The sequence below is a fragment of the Schistocerca piceifrons genome, chromosome 7 (genome assembly GCF_021461385.2).
Source record: "Schistocerca piceifrons isolate TAMUIC-IGC-003096 chromosome 7, iqSchPice1.1, whole genome shotgun sequence".
NCBI lineage: Eukaryota > Metazoa > Arthropoda > Insecta > Orthoptera > Acrididae > Schistocerca > Schistocerca piceifrons.
This window is the reverse complement of record NC_060144.1, coordinates 81,065,206-81,091,031: the sequence shown is the minus strand read 5'-3', so window position 1 is coordinate 81,091,031 and position 25,826 is coordinate 81,065,206. Positions and strand designations below refer to the sequence as shown.

Below are 25,826 nucleotides of genomic sequence, written 5' to 3'. Positions count from 1 at the left end.
AATCCATTGGTTATGACCTGTAGATTAAAACTGAAGAAACTGCAAAAAGGTGGGAATTTAAGGAGATGGGACCTGGATAAACTAAAAGAACCAGAGGTTGTACAGAGATTCAGGGAGAGCATAAGGGAGCAATTGACAGGAATGGGGGAAATAAATACAGTAGAAGAAGAATGGGTAGCTTTGAGGGATGAAGTAGTGAAGGCAGCAGAGGATCAAGTAGGTAAAAAGACGAGGGCTAGTAGAAATCCTTGGGTAACAGAAGAAATATTGAATTTAATTGATGAAAGGAGAAAATATAAAAATGCAGTAAGTGAAACAGGCAAAAAGGAATACAAACGTCTCAAAAATGAGATTGACAGGAAGTGCAAAATGGCTAAGCAGGGATGGCTAGAGGACAAATGTAAGGATGTAGAGGCCTATCTCACTAGGGGTAAGATAGATACCGCCTACAGGAAAATTAAAGAGACCTTTGGAGGTAAGAGAACGACTTGTATGAATATCAAGAGCTCAGATGGAAACCCAGTTCTAAGCAAAGAAGGGAAAGCAGAAAGGTGGAAGGAGTATATAGAGGGTCTATACGAGGGCGATGTACTTGAGGACAATATTATGGAAATGGAAGAGGATGTAGATAAAGATGAAATGGGAGATATGATACTGCGTGAAGAGTTTGACAGAGCACTGAAAGACCTGAGTCGAAACAAGGCCCCCGGAGTAGACAATATTCCATTGGAACTACTGACGGCCTTGGGAGAGCCAGTCCTGACAAAACTCTACCATCTGGTGAGCAAGATGTATGAAACAGGCGAAATACCCTCAGACTTCAAGAAGAATATAATAATTCCAATCCCAAAGAAAGCAGGTGTTGACAGATGTGAAAATTACCGAACTATCAGCTTAATAAGTCACAGCTGCAAAATACTAACACGAATTCTTTACAGACGAATGGAAAAACTAGTAGAAGCCAACCTCGGGGAAGATCAGTTTGGATTCCGTAGAAACACTGGAACACGTGAGGCTATACTGACCTTACGACTTATCTTAGAAGAAAGATTAAGGAAAGGCAAACCTACGTTTCTAGCATTTGTAGACTTAGAGAAAGCTTTTGACAATGTTGACTGGAATACTCTCTTTCAAATTCTAAAGGTGGCAGGGGTAAAATACAGGGAGCGAAAGGCTATTTACAATTTTTACAGAAACCAGATGGCAGTTATAAGAGTCGAGGGACATGAAAGGGAAGCAGTGGTTGGGAAGGGAGTAAGACAGGGTTGTAGCCTCTCCCCGATGTTGTTCAATCTGTATACTGAGCAAGCAGTAAAGGAAACAAAAGAAAAATTCGGAGTAGGTATTAAAATTCATGGAGAAGAAGTAAAAACTTTGAGGTTCGCCGATGACATTGTAATTCTGTCAGAGACAGCAAAGGACTTGGAAGAGCAGTTGAATGGAATGGACAGTGTCTTGAAAGGAGGATATAAGATGAACATCAACAAAAGCAAAACAATGATAATGGAATGTAGTCTAATTAAGTCGGGTGATGCTGAGGGAATTAGATTAGGAAATGAGGCACTTAAAGTAGTAAAGGAGTTTTGCTATTTGGGGAGCAAAATAACTGATGATGGTCGAAGTAGAGAGGATATAAAATGTAGGCTGGCAATGGCAAGGAAAGCGTTTCTGAAGAAGAGAAATTTGTTAACATCCAGTATTGATTTAAGTGTGAGGAAGTCATTTCTGAAAGTATTCGTATGGAGTGTAGCCATGTATGGAAGTGAAACATGGACGATAAATAGTTTGGACAAGAAGAGAATAGAAGCTTTCGAAATGTGGTGCTACAGAAGAATGCTGAAGGTTAGATGGGTAGATCACATAACTAATGAGGAAGTATTGAATAGGATTGGGGAGAAGAGAAGTTTGTGGCACAACTTGACCAGAAGAAGGGATCGGTTGGTAGGACATGTTCTGAGGCATCAAGGGATCAACAATTTAGTATTGGAGGGCAGCGTGGAGGGTAAAAATCGTAGAGGGAGACCAAGAGATGAATACACTAAGCAGATTCAGAAGGATGTAGGTTGCAGTAGGTACTGGGAGATGAAGAGGCTTGCACAGCATGGAGAGCTGCATCAAACCAGTCTCAGGACTGAAGACCACAACAACAACAACAATCTTTGAAGCACAAATACTTTGAATTAAAACGAATCAAATATTATGGAGGTTTTCATAATTGCAATACTAACTACCTCCCTCGATTTCAATGAAACACACCATATTTCTATATCTCTTTTTGCACTCAGGATTGTACAAATAGTCAACCATTTTCATTAGACTTTAACACACAGGATACTCGGATGTCAGAATCTATGTGGAGTGGATCCTAAGAGGTATCATGAGAGGAACCAAATCAAGGATTGGAACAAGCTTCACACAGTTTGCCTGATTATTGCAAATTAAACAACACTTAAATGTACTGGTTCATACTTTGACATAAATCTGACCTCTTAGATTTACTGAAGTTATGGCACAATATTGGTGGTGAGGACATGGTGGCTACCTGGTCTTTCCTCTGGATGTAATTTGCTCTATTGCTTTCTTCTCAGTGACAAAATTACCAACTTTAGAGCCTTTTCCAATAATAGAGCACCATTTCAGAGCCGTACACACATCTGAGGCCCTTCCATATTAATCCAGGTACTGGATGTCACCCTCAGCACTTGCGCTGTTCACTCACTTGCTGCTCAGACCAGCTGCTGACTAATTGTGTCCTCTCACTTGGTGCCCAGACTGAGTGCCACATCCAACTTTTAGCCCACACCAACCACATTTTGGCGTGCACCAACTCACTCCCGTTACGAGTGGGAAGTACTGTTGTTTTTCATTTTATACAGTGCAAGTCCCTAGGTATGAACCAGCTTGTGCACAGTTGTAAACAAACATCTTTTAAAAAAATCTTGATATTTAAATACATTAACATGTCAACAAAAAAGCCATATATTTATATAACATTTTTCTCCAATTAATACAAAGAATTTAAATGGTAAAGAGAAAACATTTTACACTACTGTTCACCTCATTACAATAGGTCAAAGACACTGCATAGTAAAAAAATATATGTATAGTTGACATTAAACAGAATTAATCAGTACAAAATATTTACAGAATTAACTGTGGTGTTACACGCCTATGACAAACAAAGTCCAAAGTTAAACTGGTATCACACTCACCATGTGCTCCACAGATTGTATCATAGCTGGCTCAGACTGGTCCTGGACCAGCTAATATGCCAGATTCTGGCCTGTTCTCACCAAAGCGCACTCCTGATGATCAACACCCTGCAGGTAGTGGAGCCACAGCAGTTGACAATAGTGTCGTGCAAGCTTTTCAGTTTACATAGTGATGTTGGGTGGCACCACTGTGAGTAGTAAATCCTGTAGCCACAAATTTGCATATTTAAGCTTGAAAATGATGCTTCTATAAATCCTACTCAATAGTCATGACTCTTCTATGAATTATTTATAGAGAAAGCAGATTTTTGCAAGTATGGTGAAAGTAGATGTCACCCTAATACTTCACCAGAAAAAATCTCTTCAGGTGTGGTCAAAGGTTTAAGTGTCTCACAATATTTACAATAGTTTTCAGCAATGGATGTTTGAGATTATTGTAAATAATCATGGTGGTTTACAGGAAGGGAAAAGTATGGTAGCTCCCACAAAAAAATTATTGAGAGGATTAGCACATGATTAGATAATAATAATGAAGTTGCAGGAACATCTCTGATCTCACAAAGATCTTCATCTCTTTACTAAGTCAAAAATGAAATAGTTATGGAATTACAGGGATTGCTCTAAGTGGCTTTCTTTTTAGGCATGTAACAGAAGAGTAAGAGTCAGTCCCTTTTCAAATGCAGAAAATTATCCTTCCAAATAGAGAACAATTGCACAAGATGTCCTTCAATTTTATATCTGGAAACTACAGAAACTTTTCTACATTTTAAAAGAATTTCTGTGGAGACATAGAAGTGCCATGATTGTCACTTTTGTGGCCAATTGTTTACTCATTACATTCACTAGTGTCAGAATATCACTATGCTTAGTTACTGCTTTGTATTCCAAGTTAATAAAGATGTATGTTATAATACTGGCTGTCTCAGGAATTACAGCTAATGTGGTTGATAACCAAAAACATATTTTTTGGCAACAAATATATGATATAACTATGAAATTTAACATAGGCCCACAGAAAAACATGGCATTGCTGATGCCAGGGCTGCTAGGCTGCATACTGGACCAGATGAAAATTTTGACACATCTATAGAATATATTTATATATTTATCCATAGACAATAAATATAGTTATCCATAGACAATCAATTTTGTATAATGAGCAAATTTATTCATTTCCAGTTGTTCACAGAAAAAATTGGGAAGTCATGAGCAAAGATGCAACACTAAAAATGATCCTGCATTATATGAAAAATGGATGGCCAAACTATTTGCTTAAGTACAAAAATTTTTGCAACCCTATCTTAACAAAAGAACTACCTAAGCATCAGTCATGGCCTGTTACTTTTTTGGACTAAGTTCACACGGGTTGTTATGCATAAAATGTTCCAAAAGAAAGAAAATTTTGTACACACTGCATGGCAGATCCTGGGACATTGGCAGGATAATAAAATAGCAAAGAAATATTGCTGCTGGTAGTAAAATTAAGAAAGAGAAGACAAAGAAATCAAATAAATGTTTTCACAATGCGAACCTCATTAAGTGGCAAAACCAAATCTCAAAAAGTAGTTTCAAAACTGGTCCCAAACAATATAACCATATGAAAGGCTTCACACTGATTATATGTGAAATGACCACAACAACAAAAACCACAATAAAGGCACACCAGAAAACATTTGCTGTAGAAGGACTCCTGAAGACCACAGATTCAAACAATGGGACACAATTTGTATCAAAGGAGATCAAAGACTTCTGGGGCAGGAATGGCCTAGTATGACTAACTGCACATCCTCTTAAGTCTGCTTCAAATAATGAAGCAGAAAGAGTTTTAAGAACTGTCACAGGAGACATGAAGAATATTAACTGGAGAAGGAGGAACAAGAAAAATACCTCGAAGAAAACCCAGGTAACTTATTGCACAACTTCAAATTCAATAACTGCTGAACAACTTCACTGGAATCAGCAAAGAATCACATTGTCACTGATCATTCCAGCAAAAGAGCAGAAGAGTTCAAAATTCCAGGTGTAATCAGACAACTAGGAAATACACTGGACATAGTGAAACTGATTTATGGAATTGATAAAAGATACTTGATGTTTCTGCATCCGTAACTACCAGTGGAGGAAAACAAAAAAATGAACCTCAGGAAAATCCTGAAAATACACAGATTCCAGTGACAAATTCCAAATTTGGGAGATGAACAAGGGTTTGTTGAAATGTAGTATGTTGTACTTGATCCTCACATAAACTAGGAAGGAAAACATGTAGCTGAAAATCTTCAGAAACTTATTTAGATTTTAAGAGAATTAATTTGAAGATATAGAAGTACCATGATTGTCAGTTTTATGTGTAGTTAATAAGTATCCTGTGTTTATAAAAGTATATATCACTATACCAGCTGCCTCAGGAATTACAACTAATATGGTTGATAACCAGAAACAAGTTACTCAAGATTTCTTTCTTTCTTGTTTGCATTACATTCCCATTTTCTGTTAATGATTTGTCCATTAATATAAACTCTCCAACAATTATATTTGGATATGATACATCTGTAGGCTTATTATTAAAAATCATGAAGCTGAAAAAATCCTGACTGCATCATTAATACATTTGATTGGTTGGAAACATGCTTCCAGTTAAATGAGTTAACTTTAGGCCTCACAAAAACCCATAAGGACCAAACAGTGAGCATGTAAGGAAATTAAAATAAATTGTAAAAATAAATGCATAAAAGAGAACATTTCTAGAGAGAAACCTAGATAAGAATTTAAATGAGAATATACACATAGTGAAGTGTTCCAGGTTCAGAACATTCCCATAAGAAACACAAGAATAAAGTTCTCTCTCCATTTGTTAACGAAATGATATTCCTCAACTTAACATGAATGATCTCCTTTGACCATACTGAAGCTCAACACAGACAAGGGCAAAAATGTCAATAACCCTGTAGAAAATCTTAGATTCAATGGAAAGTCCATTGAATACTTGATAACACAATCCTTTTGCTACTGTAATATCCAAAGAAATTTCCTATGATATGATGCAGACCTCACACTTGACCAAATACTCAGAAATCTCTAAGTTTGTGCTCCCATTGGGAGGTGCAAATCTGAATAGAATGAAACTCAAGGCTCCAACAATACAGGTACAATTTCAAAGTAACTTCAATCTTGCCAGAAGAGTCTGACAGCAATGAACAATTTGCCTGTTAAATCAGCCACAGCGACCTCAGAGAATCTTGGTCCTTGTAGATCAGAGATAGAAAAATTTAATATGATTTTAGAAAACTGAAGGAGCATCCAAGGAAATGTCGCAGAATTATTACCACTTACTGATGGTTATAATGCATAGATAGTGTTGGGAACAGAAAGCTGGTAGAAGCCAGATGTCAATGAAAATGAAATCCTAAGTTAAGACCGGAATGTTTATCGTAAGGCTAGGTTAGTCCCCAACAGTGGTGGCGCGTTTATTGCAGTAAAATTTTCAATAAAATCTAGTGAGGTCATCACGGATTCTGAATGTGAATTAATCTGGGTGAAATTGAGTATCAAAGAACGGTCAAAAATGGTGATCAGATACTTTTATAGACCACCTGGGTCAGGATCTGTAGTTGTAGAGCACTTCAGACACAACTTGCAGAACATCATTAGCAATTTTCCTGATCATGCTGTTGTAATACCGGGTGACTTCAACTTGCCAGGTATAGATTTGGAATGTTGTGCCATCAAAACTGGTGCCAGAGACAGGGAATTGTGTGACATTGTTCTGGATTTCTTGTCTGAAATTACCTTGAGCAGATAGTTAGGGAATCAACTTGTGAGGGTAACGTCTTAGACCTCCTGGCAACAAAAAACCTGAACTTATCAAATCAGTTAATGCAGAGTGAGGTATCAGTGATTGATCATAAGGCTGTGACAGCATCTATGATGACGGGTCCTACAAGGAATGTTAAGAACGGTAGGGATATATATTTTCTCAGCAAGGGTGACAGGATACAAAATTAAGAATATCTCAGCAGTCAGCATCAAATATTCGGTGATGAGGACGAAGATGTGAAGAACAAACGGAAAAAATTCAAAGGCATTGTTCAGTATGCCCTAGACAAGTATGTTCTGAGTAAGGTTTTAAGGGATAGGAAAGAGCCACCATGGTTTAATAGCCATGTTAGAAAAGCACTAGGCTACATAAACAAAAAGCACATCATCTCAGATTCAAGAGAAGTAAAAACCTAGCTGACAAACAAAAGCTGAACGAAGCAAAAAGGATCGTAATATCTGGAGTACCACAGGGGAGTGTAACAGGATCATTGCTGTTTACAATATATATAAATGATCTAGCAGAAAGTGTTGGATGTGCTTTAAGGCTATTCACAGATGATGCAGTTGTTTATGCCAAAGTAGCCAGAAGATAGTAAGAATTTGCAAAAGATTTGCAGAGAATTAATGGATGGTGCAGACTCTTGCAGTTGAATCTGAACATAAATAAATGCAGCATATTGTGCATACATTGGAAAAGAAATCCACTACTGTACAGCTACACTATTGATGACAAACAGCTGGAGACAGCCATAAAATATCTAGGCATAACTAGCCAGAGCAACCTTAAGTGGAATGACCATATAAAACAGATAGTGGAAAAAGCAGACACCAGACTCAGATTCATCGGAAGAATCTTAAGGAAATGTAACTCATCCACAAAAGAAGTGGCTTATAAGGCACTTGTTCACCTGATTCTTGAGTATTGTTCATATATCTGGGGTCCCTATCACCCTATCAGGTAGGACTGATAGCGGAGATAGAGAAGATCCAGCAAAGATCAGCGCATTTCATCACGGGATAATTTAGCTTGCGAGAGAGTGTTACGGAGATGCTAAACAAACGCCACTGGCTGATGTTACAAGAGAGGTGTTGTGCATCATGGAGAGATTTACTATTGAAATTTCGGCACAGCACTTTTTAGGAGGAATTGGACAACATATTACTTCCCCCACATACATCTCGTGTATTGACCATGAGGAGAAAATTCTAGAAATTAGAGCCAATACAGACGCTTACTGACAATCATTCTTCCCACACACTATTCATGAGTGGAACAGGGTTGGAGGAATTAGATAGTGATACCAAAAGTACTCTTCACCACACACAATTAGGTGCCTTGCAGAGTATGATGTAAATGTAGATACCAACAGTTTCCACAAGCTCATTGCTGAACTTAACACTGTCCACTGTAGGCGAATGTGGTATGCTGTTGGAAGCAGTTCTGGATCTGTAGCAGAAGACATCTGTTGACTGGGTGAAATGGAACTGCCTGGGTCGGGGTTGTTGTGGTCCTAAACACTCACATGACAGAGGCATATTTGCTTTGTTTGGTCAAACGTGACACAACAGGTGCAGCAGGAGGTCTGTATACAAAGGCCCACTGTAGGCCAAGTTGCAAATTTATTGGCTCGCTGGACTGCGAAAACATTGAATCGCAGGGACTATGCTCACTGGAGCTGACCTGACAGAGGTATATTGCAGAGTGGCATCAGTACTTGATGTCTTTCGCAACATGCCACATTGTGTGTCTAAGAAATGAATTATTTAGTTTTTCATTTGTAATGCAAATATTATTTCATGCCATTGACACTAGCACATGGAATATGACATAATGTGGCATTCTAACAAGGTATAATTTATGGGATTGTGGTTTAGAGAAGCTTAATTAACAAAATGCAATACCAAGGCTTCAGGTAAAAATATATTTGGAACATAGGAACTCAAACATGGGAACTCAAACAGCCTTGTCTTCATTCATGGTTGGATTTATTATCTTTTTATACAGAAAATCAGAATTATTTATGGAAAATCATTCCCCCTGCTTCCTACTTGCAGCTATTGTCCACAATGAGAAAAGTCTTTTCTGAAGATTTAAGAGGAGTAAGATTACAGTAAACGTTTTAGTTTAGCAGTGTGGCTTCAGTTGCCTGAGGCTGCAGTTGTGTGAGTGAGTTGCGTTTGCGTGAGTGTGTGTGTGTGTGTGTGTGTGTGTGGGGGGGGGGGGGGGGGGGGGGGGGGGGGGGTCTGTTGCTGACAGAAGGCCTATGGCCAAAAGCTTTAATTCAGAGAGTCCTTTTTGTTGTGCCTATCTGCGACTCGACTCAGAATCTCCCCTATATGGTGAACAGCAACTTTCCTTTTCATAAAATGATGCCAAAGGATACAATACAGATGTGTAGAAGTATCCGATGCATAACTTATTACAGGAAACATGAGAAAAATATCTACCATACAAATCATAATCGATACATATATGAGGACATGGCGTTCAGATTTTAAGATCTGTGGAACATTCTGTCACAAGAAAAATGATACAAAGTCAAAACTACAACATTACAACACTAAACTATATAAACAGGTGCAGCGACAATATAAATTACTAGAATTACAAACTGCAAGTTTAAATCTATATAGTCATATCTTCAACATCATCAAAGAAGAGAAAAAATAATTCAGATCCTGAATGTAAAGCGAGTGATATGACTCAAAAAACTCACGGCAGGTACAGACCACAAGAATATACTCAATCACAAGTAGGAGTATAGTACAAAATCAATCAGCCACACAAACAAGAGTATGTAAGGAGATGTTGACTCATGAAAGGAGAAAATACCGAAAAAATATTAGTGCCTATGCTTACGATATGGAGACCAACCAATAAATCCAAGCCACACCTGGTACACACCAGCTGAAATGTTTTGACACAGCAACATGAATAAGGTTCATAATCTTATATCAGTTAGTTCAATCATACGTAAAGAATAATTATAGGAAGCATCTAGCCTCAATCAATAGTTGCACTCTCCTTGAACACACTTAAACAGTTGTGATGACCAGGGGTACCAAAAAAGAGTTAAGCATGAGTTTGCACACAACTCAAGTTCCAATGAGATACAATAATGCAGTAGTCAGGATAAATACTGGAAATAAGAGTGATAAATAGCTTTGAATGATGACAATCAAGTAGCTTGAGGACCAAAATCAGTGTGTGAAATCAGAAATGTATACATCTTGTTATATACTTTGTACTCAATTTATGATCACTATTGTAAATGTCTTCCACATTATTTGCCAATTGTTCATAAAAACTAACCTATGTACATAAAAGCCTAGAAGGTGCATTTACAATTGATGAAAAAAATACTGAGTGTTGAGGTTAGAAAATTCATTGAAATGTATGACTACTAACCTTACAGCACCTAATTTTATCAGATTCTGATAATTATTTACAACATGGTTTGTAGAATGTACTCTTGAACTTTTTAAATTTTCACATTTCTGTGCTGAATGTAACAAATCATCAATCATAGAACATCAACCTACCACAGCATTACTTATAGTAACATAGTGTAAAGGGAAGTTAATACCCCTACTTGAAAAACGTACATTTGGATAGAATGACTACTTTTCTAAACAAATAGTTCCATGAATTCTTCATACAGGATAATTTCGTGGTTAATAATTTATAAATTTCAGTCACAAGACTGTTGAAGTTGACAGATGCTTGAGTACATTATGCACCACCTATGATCTCTCGTAGGTGGATTGGACCAGCAAGGGTGCAGCCATACAGGAATCCCTGAACCATTATACCAACAACCTGATAACAGCTTTCGCATCCTGCAACTACCCTCCCAACGTGGTACAGAAGCAAATAACCAGAGCCACTTCCTCATCCCCTCAAACCCAGAACCTCCCACAAAAGAACCACAAAAGTGCCCCACTTGTGACAGGATACTTACTGGGACTGGATCAGACTCTGAATGTGGCTCTCCAGCAGGGATGCGACTTCTTCAAATCCTGCCCTGAAATGAGATCCATCCTTCGTGAAATCCTCCCCACTCCACCAAGAGTGTCTTTCCGCCGTCCACCTAATCTTCATAACCTCTTAGTTCATCCCTATGAAATCCCCAAACCACCTTCCCTACCCTCTGGCTCCTACCCTTGTAACCGCCCTCAATGTAAAACGTGTCCCATGCACCCTCTACCACCACCTACTCCTGTCCTGTAACCCAGAAGGTGTACACGATCAAAGGCAGAGCCACGTGTGAAAGCACACACGTGCTTTACCAACTGACCTGCCTACACTGTGAAGCTTTCTATGTGGGAATGACCAGCAACAAACTGTCCATTCACATGAATGGACACAGGCAGACAGTGTTTGTTGGTAATGAGGATCACTTTGTGGCTAAACATGCCTTGGTGCACGGCCAGCACATCTTGGCACAGTGTTACACCGTCCGGGTTATCTGGATACTTCCCACTAACACCAACCTATCCGAACTCCAGAGATGGGAACTTGTCCTTCAATATATCCTCTCTTCCCGTTATCCACCAGGCCTCAATCTCTGCTAATTTCAAGTTGCCGCCACTCATACCTCACCTGTCATTCAACAACATCTTTGCCTATGCACTTCCGCCTTTACTGACACCTCTGCCCAAACTCTTTGCCTTTGAATATGTCTGCTTATGTCTGTATGTGTGGATGGATATGTGTGTGTGTGCGAGTGTATACCCGTCCTTTTTGCCCCCTAAGGTAAGTCTTTTCACTCCTGGGATTGGAATGACTCCTTACCCTCTCCCTTAAAACCCACATCCTTTTGTCTTTCCCTCTCCTTCCCTCTTTCTTGATGAGGCAACAGTTTGTTGCGAAAGCTTGAATTTTGTGTGTATGTATGTGTCTGTTTGTGTTTCTATCGACCTGCCAGCTCTTTCATATGGTAAGTCACATCATCTTTGTATATTAATCTACACGAGAAAGAAGCTACTCAAAGCTAAAGACAGAGAAAATTACAGTGCTACAACACTAGGATGAATAGATGTATTTATACTCCATTCCACAGATTCTCAAAATCACTGAACAGTTTTGAACTAATGGGGCACAAGTTATTTAATAAACTTCCACTAGCTGTACAAGATTTACCAGAGAAACCATTCAAACAAGCACTGTATGACTGGTTAGTTGCCCACCCATTCTACGATATAAAGGATTTTACCAATTGTAATATTATACTGTAATAACAAACTGATTCATCTTTTGCAACAGGAATTATATAGTAATATATGTGTGACTTTCTAGGATTTCACCAATTGTAATACAACCATGTAATAACAACCCTATTGTTCTTTTGCAACATGAATTATATTGTATTATAAATATGACTTTGTCTATTGCCTTAATGGCCTAACGACAATAAAATTATTCCATTCTATTCTATTCTGTAGATTCTAACAATTGGAATTTAGTTGCTTATGATGTTTAACATAGAAATTTTGAAGATTTCAGTTAAAAATTGTACAGCTTTAGAGAAAGAGTTACTGAATTTAGATTAATAAATCATTCCAAATACTCCAGAATAATAAACAGATTGAAAGAATACTCTTGATGTTGCCAAAATACAAGAAATGTATATTTACAGTAACACATAATTTACAAAACTAAATAACTCTTTAATTAGAGAATGGATTTTATTACTATTATGTTTCCAAAGTCTTTTCATTGATCTGAACAGCAACAAAAAATATGTTTTCCTGCGCCACTTTAATAAATGTGAGTTGTATTAAATGAGTTTACATTCATTGAGTTCATGTTTGTATGAAAGCTATATTTCATAATAATTTATATTTAGATATATTCTAGGCATATATTAGCATTTCATGACCAACTTCCTCAAATGGTTTAGTGAAGGCTAGGAGAATGATTGTTACAAGTTCCCCTTTATCCAGGACCCCTAAAGCAACCACTGAAAATTTTTCTACACCCTCTTCCATTCTGAAACAAGGTTGTCCTTGGACAGAAGTGCAAATTTATGATATTGTTAAAGAATATAACTATCTACTGTAAAAACCAAGATTTTAAACATTTATAAGCTGGTATTATTTTTATTGCAGACTTCAAGATGCTGAGGACTTTAGTGCATAAAATTTCTCAGAAAAAGTCATCTGACATTAATGACATTGCTCAGAGTCATCTTGCAAGAATACTGAATCTCTTTGATCTTGTTGGCATTGGTGTTGGCACAGGACTTGGACTTGGGGTATATGTCATTCCAGGAACAGTCTCAAGGTATTATGCTGGTCCTGGAGTACTAACCTCTTTCAGTATAGCTGCAGTTGCATCTGTAATTGCTGGTGAGTTAAAATAATATAATTGCTGCTATTGTTTGTAGGATCCTTATTACAAAATGAGTATGAAAATCAGCAGTTTCGAGAGACTCAGTTTAAACAGAACTTTTCTATTGAATTTACTATACAACAGAGTATTAAATACAAATTTGACTTGCATTCCAGCTTTTAGAACAGAAATAGTACAAATGAGAAACTTTGTTAACAAATTTGTTGCCTTGAGAGCTTTGGGAACCTCACTAGTGTGTTCCTCAAAGGCCATAAGGGTGTTGGCTCCTATAGCTTTTGTGACATTTTCAATTTACTCTGAAACAGGGTGGGCTGGCAGAAAACCCAAATCTGCCTTTTCTGTGGACTTACAGGATAATTTTAATAGCGAATGCAGTGGCCACTAGATCACAGTGCATTTTTTTTAGAATCCTGACTTTTGGTTGATGTGGTTCTGATGTGTTGTTTTCATAGTTAGTTCTTTAGATAGCAGTAGTGGTACTGCTTCTGGAATCTTGATTTGTGGTTTTAATTCACTTTGTAGTTTTCCTCCATGTTTTCTAGTTCTAATGAAATATTCCTGTGTAACAATGTGACAGTGTAATTTTAAGTGTTGGAATAAGCAACTGAAGTATATCTCACGTAATTATTGGGCATTTTCTGAATTATTCTTTATTAAATCACCTGCAAAATACTAAATTGCTTTGCCATCTGTTGTACACTAAATGGCTGCTTCTAATCTTGAAAGTGATGGGCCATGGATGAAGCAAGGTGCAGATGGAAGCCCTGTTCCTCTAGTGGTAAACAGAGATGGACAAGATACATCTGGTTTCTTAACAGAGGAAGAGTTTTAGAAATTCTCAGTGCTGATGATAGTGAGTTGTCTGATTGTTGTGACTTGGGTAATGACAATGATGATGACTACGTGCTAAATGAAACTTCTTCACATGTAAACAGTTTGTCATCAGACAATGAAAGTGACAAGGAACTGGCAAAAGGTAATGAACCATCCATTATACAATCTATCCCCCCTCAATTTCTAGAAGGAAGAGGAGATAAAAACTGGGCTGCACTGGACTGAAAAATATGAAAACTGAAGAATACAATAATCCAAATCAGAAGGATCTGAAACCTATGCAAGTCTTTTCTTTCACTGGGGACAATATTTAAGGATTTATTGTTACTGCAACAAACAGAAATGCGACACAATTCTTGGATACAGCTCAGCCTCATGGTAAAGCAAGGGCTACAGCTTGGAAGGAGATGAAACAGTGATGAGATGCTCAAGTTCTTTGGTGCAATTATGTGCATGAGGCCAGTTTACTACTCACACATTGCTGACTACTGGAGCACAAGTGTTCTCCACTGTCGAATTCAACTGCTATTTTGGTTCATTCATTTTGAGGATAATGCAATGGCGGACAAAAGTGACAATATATTCAAGATCTGAAAACTCCTTGATATGATTCAGAGTGTGTTTTGCTCACAAAAACAACCAGGAGAGATACTAGCAGTGGAGAAGTCAATGGTGACCTTCTGCAGACAACTTTTATCTCATCAGTGCATTCCCAGAAAAGCTCATAAACATAGAGTCGGTGTCTTCAATCTATGAAACCAAGCTGTTTATATGCTGAGGATAACTGTTAAGTTGGTTGTGCACTGTCCGTAAAAATCTTGCAGAAAAAGTAGTTTTGTACTTAATGGAAAAATATGCAGCCAAGGGATGCACCGGTTGTCACTGACAATTGTTAGACCAGTGTGTCATTAGCTCAGCATCTCGGCACTCTTTGCTCCTATTTTTATATTACTAATACTTGCAGTATATTGTTTATTGCATATATCTAATATACAACATTGGATGTTTTTCAGATAATTTACACCCTCATTCTTTATCAAGTCATGTAAGAAAGTGAGGTAGCAGGCATCCTCACAGCTCTCAATGGCAACCTCTTTCAAGGAAGTTCTACATGTACATATATACTCTGCAAACCATCTTGAGGTGCATGGCAGAGGGTATCAGCTATAAGGGTTTCTTCCTGTTTCATTCATGTATGGAGTGTGTGAAGAATGATGGTTTGAATGTCTCTGTGCATGCAGTAATTATTCTAATCTGATCCTCATGATCCCTATGTGAGTGACACATAAGGGGTTTTAGTATATCCCTAGAGTAATTGTTTAAAGCCAGTTTTTTAATCTTTGTTAGTAAGCTTACCTGTGACCATTTGTGCTGCCCTTCTCTGTATATATTCGATATCCACTGTTAGTCCTATTTCGTGTGGGTCCCACACACTTGAGCAATATTCTAGAACCAGTTACACAAGTGATTTGTAAGAAAACTCTTTTGTAGACTGATTGCACTTCCCCAATGTTCTACTAATAAACTCCTGACTGAATCTATGTTATCTAGCTCAACTTCTCAGCTGTGAGGATGTCAGTGACCTCACAATTTAAACTCTCTTTTGAAACTTACGTGAATTGGAGGCGCATTTCATGACATTAGAAAGTATTCAATACATGGTTACAAACCAAAATAACATTTAAAAAAATGGCCTACAGGGACCTTGTTCCCAGTGCCTGCATGGCAGCAAATGTGTCAGCTTCATTAGTCACACAATAATATGGATTGTATGTTTTCTCAAAAGATGTCTCATTATTTTTCTATTTTTATTTTATTTTATTTTTGGTTAAGTAAAGAGTAAGTACTCATTCCGATGGATGAAGACAGTGGCAGAATCAGCTTTGGTCTAGCAGAAGAAACAATATCAACATTTTTGTGCTCCAATTTCTAATGAAATCTTGGATAATGTCAATCTGGAGAACCTCATCATGTTTCCCCTCAGCTGTACCTGTAAATGGAACCAGTGTCTTCCATTTTGTGTGTTAATCTTTAGAGAAGTAGGTCTCACTCACAAATGCCAACAAGTCTGTGTGCACAGCCATTATCCAGAGCAAGTATATAAATAGTTACAAAAACTTATTCTACTTTTTCTGTCACATGTACCAGCAAAAGACAGCCATTGTCTATTTTGGTAAAAAAATCTGTTGTACTAATTTGCACATGCAGACTGAATAGAAATCATTTACTTTTGTTTGGTTGACCCTGCCACTTTGCCTTTGTGACTACTTCCACTTGAATTTTAGCTACATTTAATACTATAATACCTCTAAGTGATTTGTTATCACTATTTTCCAGATAAATGCTATGATATACTAACCAAATTTAGGAGTTCAAACAAATAACTGATTTTCTCTGCAGAGATTAATACCTTGTTTGAGCTTGTATAAACATTAAAATCCACTTACAAAAACTGGTTGCATTCATAACCAATTTGTTACAAATTGTATGATATATAAGGTGTATTCCATGAGATATCATGGGGTATATATCAAAGGAAAATTCAATTGAGAAAACAAAGTATAAGACATTACTGCTGGTCAGTACTTACTCTTAGGTGGAAAAATGTGTTGTACTGCTGATAGACACATGTAAAAGTAAAAGTGACTCACTATTTACATTCCACAACTAATAATTCCTTCCCCAGGAAACACATTGTGGAAGGTCAGAAAGAAAGGGCAAGTCATTCATACCTCAGATTAAGAAGGTTCCACCTGTAGTGAGAGACACAAGAGATCAAAGATTAAGGGGGAGGTGTCAGAGAGATTAGGTCAAAGACGGCCAGCTACAGTCCAGAATGATATGGACAGAGTGAGAAGTAAAGATTAATTGAAGAGAAGAGAGCTCAATAACAAAATTAAGAATTATGGCAGAGAAAAATGAAAAGACAGAAGGAGGGGCTAGCTTAACAGAGTTTTAATCAGGAAGGGTTTGAAAACGTTGGAGGGTAAGTTCCCATCTTCCGAGCTCACAGAAACTTGTATGAGGTGGAAGAATCCAGATAGCCCTCTGGTCCCTTAAGTCAAGGCAGTATGCCTATGATGTCTGATTCTGCATCTGCACAATGTAGAGGGTTATTTAGTGCAAAGATTCCTTGTTAACATCTAAACACAATGCAAAAAATAGGTGTCTCTGGTTGACTGTAATCATGTTCACTGTCTCTTGTCAGTATTGTAAAAGGTATGTTAAGAGCTTTACAATGTGTTAATGAAAAACTGGTATTCATGGATTACACACTGCTTAAGACAAACCTTATTGTCTTCTCTCAGGTTGAATGAAAATTTGTTATTTATGTTCTTATTCACAGTTCCACTTCTTTTGTTTCATAAGTCATTAGAGCTGATATTAATCTGAAGTATTTATGGGTTGTCTCATTCCTGTTTTCAAAGTCACTGTTCTACAAATAAAAAATAAGATTTAATATGACAGCTAAGTTGGCTGTTACATAAAAAAAGCACTAAAAACTGTATGTGGTATTATTCACAGGTCTGTGTTATGCAGAACTGTCTGCTAGATTTCCTCGTGCTGGATGTGCTTATATCTACAGTTTTGTTACAATTGGTGAGCTAGTAGCATTTATTGTAGGATGGACTCTCATAATGGTTTATGTATTAGGTAAGAAAATCACCCAAAATATTTTACATAATTGAAGATAAGTCTCATAATTTTACTCTTTAAATTATGTATTACAACAAATTTTAAATGCTTGACTGAATTTTAGGTTTATTATGGGACAGTAACAATAGTCAAAAATTAGTGTTGTAGTTACCAGCAGTTTTAATATGATGACTGCATTGGGTGTTTCCTGAAATATTGATTTTTTCTATTTTTCCTTAGGGAGGCACTTGACAAAATAGCCTATTTAAGAATCAGCTGATAACACTGTAATTACACTATACTTGCACAACAGAAAGCACAGGTTAACTATCACTTCAAATGCAGTGAATTATTACCCTAAATGGAGTAAAGTATCACAAGATATGCCTCAAGTCTCCATTTTTAGACCAGTCTTGTTCATGTTCTACATAAATGACTTACCAATAAATATAAATTTTACATCAGTTCTGTTTATAGATAATATTTCTGTTTCAATAGAGGATAACCATGCAGAAAACATTCTGAGATCCATCATAAGCACACTGGATACCCTAGAAAACTGGTTCCAGCTGAACGAGTTGAAACTGAACATTACAAAAACCCATATGGTACATTTCAAAACAAGCATTCAAAATGGGTGGAACTTACAAACACAACAAATCATTTTGTGGAAGAACTTGACAGGATCAAATTGCTAGGACTAAATATGGACAAGAACTTACGCTGAAATACACATATTGACTTCCTATCAAATAAACTAAGCAATTTTGCATTTGCAGAGCAAATATTGGCAAATTCTGCTGACTTGAGTACACAAAAAAGGGCATGCCATTCTTATTTTGAGTCTGTCATTAGATGTGGTATAATTTACTGGGAAAGTTGAAATAGTGTATCTCGAATACTGAAATTGCAGAAGTAAATTATCAAATACATGTGTACTGCACAGCAAACAGGATCTAGTCACCCGTTATTTCAGAAACTACAAATTGTAACTGTTCCCTCCAAATACATTTATGAAATTATAATGTCCCTACACAGCTAACAAAAATTATTTGAAGAGAATCATTTTAACCAACATATAACATGAGAAATAAAAATAATTTTATGCTGGCCATGCACAAATTGAAATTATATGCATTGATTTCACAGTATAAGGGGATGACAATATATAACAAGTTGAAGGGCAAAGTCATATTTAATATGAAGCCAGAGATTCTAAAAAGGCTGCAGCAGATTCCATGGGAGAAATGCTAGTATTCAATAGAAGAATTCATAGAGGATGAAATGGTAATTTGAGCAAGGGCTAATTAAGTGTTAGATCTTTATTATATTATTATTTCTTTATTATTATTATGGTGCTATTTGCTACCATCAGCTGTTCTATGGTTACAATGAAATTTTATCATAATTTTGACATGTAACCTGCACCTGAATCAAATGATCTAGATTATGTATGTTATGAGGCTAATAAAAAAACTCACAATATAATTATGGTATTAATACATATTGTCAAAGACCTTGAAATTTTTGAGGAGGAAAAAATACTAAAATTGTTTAACCTCTTTATATAATGACAACATTTTTGCAATGGTTTGCAAATGGCCAATACATTCTCATTAAAAAAATATTCAGCAATATTGGAAATGCAAATTACATACAATGATGTATAGTTTATCATCTGTCATTGAAGAAGAAGCAACTGTGAACAGAATAAAAGATGTGTACTGATCCAAGGCATATGTAATGACACTATTATGAAAAGGATAGATTTCTACTCAACATATAGTAGAAATGTCGAGTCGCAGATAGGAACAACAAAAAGACAAGTAAGCCTTCAGCCAGAAAGACCTTCACCCAAATTAGACAAAACACGAACACACATAAGCAAAAGCAACTCACATCCACATATCCAAACTCTCTGTCTGCCAAGGCCAGACTGCAAGCAGCAGTGTATGATGGGGGAAGAAATTTGGTGGTGAGGGTAAGGAGGAGGCTGGGGCAGGGACGGGGAGAGATAGCAGTGTAGGGGTGGGAGCATACAGGGGCAAGGTTGAGAGAGGGTAGGCCAGTTAGGTGCAGTTGGGTGGCTAGACAGAGGCAGGGAAAGGAAGGAGGGAGGAGGGGGGGGGGGGGTTGCGGTAGAAAAGGAAGAACCAGAGAAGTAAAAAGACTGCAGGTGCATTGGCGGGAAGAGCGGACTAGGGCTGAGTGGTGCTGGAGTGGGAACACGGAAGTTAATAGGTGTGTGTAGCCCAATGATTACAAAAGTTGAGACCAGGAGGTTTACAGGACTGTAGGATGTATTTCAGGGAGAGTTCCCACCTGTGGAATTCAGAAAAGCTGATGTTGATAGAAAGGGTCCATGGCACAAGCTGTAAAGCATATGTAAAGCAGCTATAAAAAGGCTGTCAAGGAAAAATGTAAACCTGCAAGTAATTTTGTTAGCAGTTTGAAATATAAGATAAGCATGAACCCCTTAATGAAGTTGTTGTACTGTAATTGCAGTACATATGTAAGTAAAAAATGCCAAGAAAGAGAACCATATGTACAGCATATATCAAACAAATCAATAAATTACGAGAAGACAAATATTTTTATGATATAACAAAAGGAAAGTATAGTTAAATCAGTTATTGACAACACAAAATTTCAAAACAAATAACAAATTTTTATTGGAACATCACTTGAATAAACTTATAAAGAGATGAGTATAGAGAGCGATTTGTTCCACTATGTACAAACTCTAGGGATTGATGGGTGAGAGGATACGGAACAAAAATGTCTTATGAAATTATGTCTGGAAATGCATGGTTCCCATGCTAGAGACCATTTATTCGATCATACATTTTTACAGAGACTGCAATCAAATAAACGCTGTACCATGCATCCACAGTTACGTTACATGTTGAAAATGGTTTCCATGTGCCTCAGCGCATGTTCTCTATTACATGTTCACATCAGTCAGGCTGCATCTGAACAGTGTCAAAGGCAGCATGAATATGCTGCCCCAATGTCTCCACATCTGGAATGGGCTCTGCATACTTAATACTTTTCAGATGGTACCATAAACAGAAATTGCACAGGTTGAGATCTGGCGAATGAGCAGACCATGCAACTGGACCCCCTTGTCTGATCCATCAACTAGGGAAGACATGATTGAAATGCATCCATACTTTATTGGTGAAGCAGTCTGGAGCACCATCATGTAGCAGCCACTTAACCGTTTGAATCATCAGTGGCACTTCTTTCAGCAGGGGAAGCAGTCATCCACAAAAATGCCAATAGTTCCAGCCTGTTGGTGACATGGAAGGAAGACTGGTCCCAGAACATGGTCCCCAATTATTTTGGCCCACACATACCTGCTGCACCAATTCTGATGATTCGTTGTTACCATACCATGGGGATTCTGCATACTATCCCATAGATGACTGTTATGTACGTTGAAGATACCACTCCGCAAAAAGGTGGCCTCATCTGTGAATAAGATGGATGACAGAAATTTCAGAATTGTGGTTGCCTGGAGAAGAAACCAGTGACAAAACTGCTCCCAATGCGGAGAGTCTGTCACTAGTAAGCCCTGCAGATGCTGTAAATGATAAGGGTCATAACAATTGTCATGGAGAATGTTCCACATGGTCATCTCGCTTACCCTGTACTGGCAGGCCAACTGGTACTGACACTGTGGTTGCCTTTAATCACATTTTCCTCCAAGTCTGATGCCTGAACATTTCAGGTACATCCTTCACGATTTTCTGCTTCCTGAGGCAACTCTGTTTCTGACTAATGGCAAAACACTGTGGCAAACATTGAATGCTGTAAATGAATCAGACACAGCATTACCGATTACTATGGCAGGAGAGATGCTAGGGCATGATGTATGAGGAAGAGTACCACCCTCTAGGAGGAAACCACGCATACTGTAACTGTGGCTGCATAGTACAGTGCATATAAGACTGCAGTCTGGATATCCATGACTGCTTCAATGGAGTGAGACCCCCACCCCCACCCTCTCTTGGATAGCACAAAACACTCTTTTTGTGTGAGTGGCCATAGAGAGGGGATCTCTTAGGATATTACCCAGTACCAGGAGGAGTGAAATGATAATTATATCACTAGTAAAACTCTATTTTAGGTGGACATCATATGTTTTTTCACAATCAGGTAATGTCATATGACATAAAAGTGCGAAGAAAAAAAAAGAAGGAAAAAAAGAAAAAAAAAAAAACAAAGATTTCAAAAAATCATATCTAAATTTCCCAGATAATGTTTCAGGGTCTGGATGAAGAATCCAGTATTCATTGATGTTGACTTATCACAAACATACTGACAATTTTTTTTGCTTCCTCCTAGATACAAATGTTGAAATATTTTTTAATAATAAACAGATATGTTGTTGATAAATTATGAGACTGAATCACTGGCTAGTAGGGCCTACTTAAACTGAGGAGACAAAATGTTTAGTAGTGCCAATAGACTCACATGAAAGTAAAAGAGGTGACAGTATACTAACTTTCAGAACAGCTAATTCTTAATTCTGGTAAAGAAATGCAGATCACTCAGACCACAGGATGAGATTGACTCAATGGTAAACAAGATGAGGATTGACAAAGACGGATGGAAATATAAAATACATACTCGCCAAACACTAGAGGACTTGAGTCATCAACAGGCACATAAACAATTCTGAAAAGTTTGCTAGCTTTTGAATGACTTGTTTTTTTATCTACAGTAAAAACACACACACACATTTGTGTGCCCTGAAATGAGGAACATCCTGTCCACATCCCATCCCATCAATCCCAAGGAGGTATTCTGCTGCCCCTACATTCCACACAATACCCTGGTCCATCATTATGTCTCACCCGCTCCTAACCCTTTGCCATAGCCATACAGATCATATCCCTGTGGAAGATGCAAGCACAAGAAATGTCTGATATAGCCACTGAGCCCATCCTATTCAACTCCCATACATGCTTACCCTATCCTGCCACAGGCATGCTGTCATGTCATACAACAGCTCTGCTGCAATTTCAGCACAGAATTGTATATGGACATGACCATCAACAAACTGTCCACCCAAATGAATGGCCATCATAAAATTATGACCTAGAAAAGAGCTGACCACCCAGTGGCAGAACACACTGCAGAGCACAACATGTTTGATTTCAATGGCTGCTTCATAACACATATGTTCTAGATCCTGCTCCCTAAAACTAGCTTCTCTGAACTAAATCTATGGGGTTTGTCCTTGCCACAAATCCTTTGTTCCTATAATCATCGTGTTCTCAATTCCTGCTAGATCCCTGCCCCACACTCATCTCTGCACTGTCCCAGAACTTACTCATCCTGCATTCATACCCTCTTCCCCATAGCCTCACCTTTCTCTCTTCTGTCACCCATTTCCAATCCAGTTTTTCGTGTCATCGCCATCATGGGCTTCACAAACTCACTAGTGTTACACCCGTGTTGCATTCCTGTCCTGTACACTAGTTGCTTCTTCCTCCTGCAATCCTATATGTTCACCAGCAGCCTCCATCTGGGACATTAGCAACACTTCCCTAACTCTCATTAATAATCTGTGCCTCCTTACTCCCGTTGTGCACTTCGTTCTGCATGAGGCCCGCCCTCCCCCCTTTCATTCCAACTAAATTGCAGAACTCCAGTTGCTGTATTGTACATTCAGTGAGCACAGCACAATGCAGCCATTCAGATGTGTGTTTGTGTGTGTGTGTGTGTGTGTGTGTGTGTGTGTGTGTGGGAGGGGGGGGGGGGGGAGGAAAGGGGAGGAGGGGAGGTCGGTGGGTTTGTGCACATCTGTATGTGTACTCTACCTAAAAAAAGGACTTGTTTGAAAGCCATCAAAGCTTTCAGTCTCATTTAAGTGTCTGTTGATGACTCAGTGCTTCTAGGATTTTGTGAGTTGTTACCTTTACTCCTAGTTTATGTACTTTCCACCAGGTCTTTCCATTATCTTATTCAAAATACTGAATCTTTTTTCTCATTATGTAGATGAAGTAGGAGAAATATAGTGCCATGGTTGACATCTGGTGACACTATACCATCATATCACATGAAACACTCCAAGAAATCTATAGAAAGTTGTATCACAGTTGAGATGCTATGAAATGACAGTATTCACAAGCTTTTTTATCCTTTTTTGTACAATTTTGTTTACTTACTACAGACAAATGGCTACTTCTGTCACCATAATATATTTCATCCTTACACTCTTAAACAAACAACACCACTGATGCACAACACATCACTCATCACATTCGGTTTGTATACAGAATAAATTTCCAGATGTATGTTAACAGCTTTGTATTCTTTTGTCATTAAAAACAATGTCATAGAACAAATTTCACACTTGATGGGAATTTCAGTTGCAGTGCTCATTCTGAATTGCTACTGGAAGTGTATCTTTCTTGCTGTCAAAGTTCTAAGCCCACTGACCTACTGCATTAGACAGTGCAGTGACTGTTCAGGTCACACCCCTATTTCCTCTTTAGAAAGGAGGGTATTTTCTGGATTGCTCTCATAAACACAATTTGTGTGAAGTTTCATAAAACATATGTAATACTCCTTGTAAGATTAGCAGTATCATCATACCTTCTCATGGAACAGTGTCACTGGTGCACAATTATTCATTGGTAGCTTAAGAGACTCAATGACATTATGAACTGTTCCATTGAAAGTATCAAATTAATCAGACATAGCATTAACCTTAACAGAATGAAGTGAATACTTTCTGAAGCATGTCTTTTTTAAGGTAGAAGTTGTTATCCCTGGCACTTATTTTTTGCAGGAACTGCAAGTATAGCTAGAAGTCTTGCTGGACATATTGACTTCATAGCTAACAACAGCATGTCAGCTACTTTGAAAGATGAACTGCCTATAACTGCTGAATTTCTATCCAGTTATCCAGACTTTTTGGCATTTGGAATAACACTACTGCTCTCATGTAAGTCGATGGGTTTCACTTATCTGCTTCTCACATGTAAAATTTCACTTACCCATCCAAGGGAAACATTCCACGTGGGAAAAATATATTTAAAAACAAAGATGTTGAGACTTACCAAACAAAAGCGCTGGCAGGTCGATAGAGACACAAACAAACACAAACATACACACAAAATCCTAGCTTTCGCAACCAACGGTTGCTTCGTCAGGAAAGAGGGAAGGAGAGGGAAAGACGAAAGGATGTGGGTTTTAAGGGAGAGGGTAAGGAGTCATTCCACTCGTTTTAATACATTTACACTAGTTTTTTCGAAATTTTCCCGAATTTCTCCACCCTTTAACGTGTTTTGGCGGCAACACAACCACAGGATCAACATAGCCCAGCTTTAACCAACACTTTTTCGCCTTTTTTCACACCAGATCTCCAGTTGCTTTCTAGTTCACCTTTATCTCTCCCCATATATATATTTTTTTCATTTTCATTTCAGCCTCATGTTACACTTTCCACCTTCTAATACCATGTCACCCTCACAACACCCCCACAACGACCCCATTAAGTTTTATTTACATTCCCTCCGCAAACATGCCTTTGCCCTAGCCAGATTACACTCCCATATTTTATTTTCTCAGGCTTGTCTGACATTTGGCATTACCCTCAAAGGCATCACACTTAAAGTTCCCATCTCTGGCTGCAACCCTTCTTTCCATCAGTCCCCATACCAGTTCCAAACTAAACAATCCATTGCCCTCACCCACCTAATCCTTCACCTACACATCAACTCAGCCAATGAACACACCTGTCAACTCCTGTCCTTAATAAAAGTCCTCAATCTTTCCTCTCCCACATCAACACTGGCTGTTCAGAGCAAACTCCTACAGGCCAACCGCAAATTAGAACAGCATGCCACCCTCCACCTCAAAAAACTATCCAATCTCCTGGTTTCCCACCTCCGGAAAGGGAACTCACTCACCCTTCACAACCTTTCCAGCAAACCTCAACCTCCTCTCATTGCACA

At 38.0% G+C, this 25,826-nt stretch overlaps 1 protein-coding gene across 1 annotated transcript in view; it reads left to right on the top strand.

The window, feature by feature from the left end:
- The first annotated feature begins 3,268 nt into the window (after positions 1–3,268).
- LOC124805446 (cationic amino acid transporter 3-like) overlaps positions 3,269–25,826 on the top strand; it is a 142,121-nt gene continuing 119,563 nt past the window's right edge. The window contains exons 1-4 of the mRNA XM_047266008.1: positions 3,269–3,326; positions 13,140–13,379; positions 17,743–17,871; positions 24,659–24,814. Coding sequence (XP_047121964.1) covers positions 3,269–3,326; positions 13,140–13,379; positions 17,743–17,871; positions 24,659–24,814 — 583 coding nt within the window. The remainder of the gene's footprint in view (positions 3,327–13,139; positions 13,380–17,742; positions 17,872–24,658; positions 24,815–25,826) is intronic.